This window comes from Marmota marmota, unplaced genomic scaffold (assembly GCF_001458135.2).
Source record: "Marmota marmota marmota unplaced genomic scaffold, marMar, whole genome shotgun sequence".
Lineage (NCBI taxonomy): Eukaryota > Metazoa > Chordata > Mammalia > Rodentia > Sciuridae > Marmota > Marmota marmota.
The window spans coordinates 11,373,158-11,376,024 of record NW_025999943.1 but is presented as its reverse complement, the minus strand read 5'-3'; the positions used below and the strand labels follow the sequence as shown (position 1 = coordinate 11,376,024).

Here is a 2,867-nt window from a genome sequence, read left to right as displayed (position 1 = left end):
TCTTCTTCTTCTTCTTCTCCTTCTTCTTCTTCTTCTTCTTCTTCTTTCTCTCTCTCTCTCTCTCTCTCTCTCTCTCTCTTTTCTTTCAAGCACTGGGGATGGAACCCAGGCTTTGTGCATGCTAGGCAAGCACTTTACAGCTGAGCTATGCCCTGACCCCATTTTATCTCTTTAACTTTAGCTATAGAAAAGTAACCTCTTTTTCATATAATGTCTCTTCTATTAAGCTTTGTCAACATTGTTAACATGTACTTTAAAATGTGTGCAAGATTTCTTGAAACTAAAACGTGAAATGTGATCAGTTCTACAGCAAATCGCCATGTCCTAAGGACTTTGTCTCAGTGTGGTGCTGGAGTTTTTGAATATTTTAACTCAAAATCCAAACATAGTTGGAAAAAACAGGTATGTTTTTTAAACATCTTATCTCTAGTCTTATGTTTACATGCAGAAATATTATATTCTTACATGTCTGACAGTATCTTCCATGTTTTCATGAATAGATAGGGCAGCTGTAAAGAAGCAAAAGCTACCAAAGTGAGCCCCAATCTTCAGATAGTACTCATTTTGTAACTAGCAAGAACGGAGTGATCACTTAATCATACCATCCTCCTAATTGTTGGATTTCTCCTTTTTATTTTTTATTTTTGTAGCTGTAGATGGACAGAATGCCTTTATTTTATTTCTTAATTTTTAGGTGGTGTTGAGGATTGAACCCAGTGCCTCATGCATGCTAGGCAAGTGCTTTGCCACTGAGCTACAGAGCCAGCCCTCCTTTTTTTTTTTTTTTTTGTACTGGGAATTGAACCCAGGGACACTTTATAGCTAGGCTATATCCCCAGCCCTTTTTATTTTTTGAGATAGCGTCTGGCTAAATTGCTAAGGCTGGCCTGGAATGTACCATATAATCCTGTAATCCTATAATTATACAAAACCCTGTAATCCCAGCAACTCAAGAGGCTGAGGCAGGAGAATCAGAAGTTCCAGACCAGCCTTATTGAAACTGGAGTTTTGAGATGAGACAAGAGTCCCTGCTTCACCAGTTTCCTTCTGGGTTCTTGTCTCACAAATTTGAGGAATAAAATCCATGGACAATAGCAGAAAGGAAGAGTAAACAGAGTAGGATTTTAAGTGAGAAGAAAGAAAACTCACAAGATGTGGGAGGGGACCAAATATCAGAAAAACCTACTTTGGTGTGCTAGCTTAGGGGCATATATGGTTTTGGGTACACTATGGAGCAAAATCTGTTAACCAGGCATTGAAAAGTGTCAAGGCTATTGGTTGTTTCCTTTAGCCTGAATTTTAATCCTTCAAGTAACTCCCATCTGGGTTCACTCTCACCTTCCATTTTACCACTTCTCCAGGACAGAGGAGTTGGCTAAAGTATTCTCACAGATGAGCCTCATGGATTTTTACTTTAGAAATAGGCCTTGATGGTGCCCATTAATATTTCTACCAGTTAGACTCCTTGTGTGGTCTCTGCATTTGAACAAGACCTCAGTTGGAGCCCAACACTTCTGATTACTAACCATTGACTATTCTTACTCATTAGCAACTTAGTGAGACCCTGTTGAAAAATAAAAAATGTCATCTAGAGATTATTTAAAATATATTGAGAATATGTGAATGTACTATACAAATACTGCAACATTTTATAAAAGGGACTGGAACATCTGCAGATTTTGGTGTCCTAGGAGATCCTTGAACCAATTCCCAATAGATACATTTTCTGGGATTTCTTTTTTTTTTTTTTTTCCAGCACTGGGGATCAAACCCAGGGCCTCGCACATGGTATGCAAGTGTTCTACCACTAAGCTATATCCCCAGCCCTTGGTTTACTTTTTAATGTGGCAAAATATTACATAAAGTTTATCACTTTAATCCCCCCCTTCTCCCCTCCTTTTCTTCCTCTGGCTGGGGATGGAACCCAGGGTCTCACACATGCTAAGTAAGCACTCTACCACTGACCTACATCTCAGTCCTTTAGCCATTTTTAAGTGTATAGTTCACTGGCATTAAGTACATTCACAGTGCTGTGCAGTCATCATCATTTATCCACCTCCAGAACTTTTTCATCATCTCAAACAGAAATAATTCCACATTGTCTCCTCTGCTGTTTCCACTAACCTCTCTTCTACTTTCTGTATCTTATATAACTGTAAGACATTTGTCCTTTTGTATATGGTATATTTCATTTAGCATTATGTTTTAAAGATTCATCTATATTATAGCATGTGAAGAATTTCTTTCCTTTTTAAGGCTGAATAATATTCCATATACACCACATTTTGTTTTTCCATCAATGGACATGTTATTTCTCCTCTTTGGTGTTGTGAATTTTTCCACTGTGAGCATTGGCATTTGAGTCCCTGTATTCAATTTGGAGTATATACTCAGAAATGAAATTACTTCATCATATGGTAACTCTGTTTAATTTTTTTAAGATCTTCCATTCTGTCCTCTACAGCAGATATATCATTTCACATTCCCAGAAACAATTTACCAGGATTTCAATTCTCCAGTACTTATCTGGGGAGGGCAGGCATTGAAATACTGAGAACCAAACCCAGGGCTTTGTCTATGCCAGGCATAGACACTGAGCTATATACCCCTGACCCTCAAATACTCATTATTTTGTTTTTTTGGGGATTTTAATAGCCCTGCTGATGGGTGTGAAGTTATATCACATTGTGGTTTTGATTAGCATTTTCTTTCTTTTTTTTTTTTAATTTTTGTGTGTGTGTGTGCTAGGGATTAAAGCCAGGGGCGCTTAATCACTGAACCATATCCCCTGCCCTTTCTTTTTTTATTTCTTTTTTTTTTTAAGAGAAAAAGAGAGAGAGAGAGAGAGAGAGGGAGGGAGGGAGAGA

General features: G+C 37.8%; 1 protein-coding gene across 1 annotated transcript in view; it reads left to right on the top strand.

The window, feature by feature from the left end:
* Parp4 (poly(ADP-ribose) polymerase family member 4) overlaps nt 1-2,867 on the top strand; it is a 90,457-nt gene that overhangs the window by 53,142 nt on the left and 34,448 nt on the right. The window contains exon 21 of the mRNA XM_048801460.1: nt 293-402. Coding sequence (XP_048657417.1) covers nt 293-402 — 110 coding nt within the window. The remainder of the gene's footprint in view (nt 1-292; nt 403-2,867) is intronic.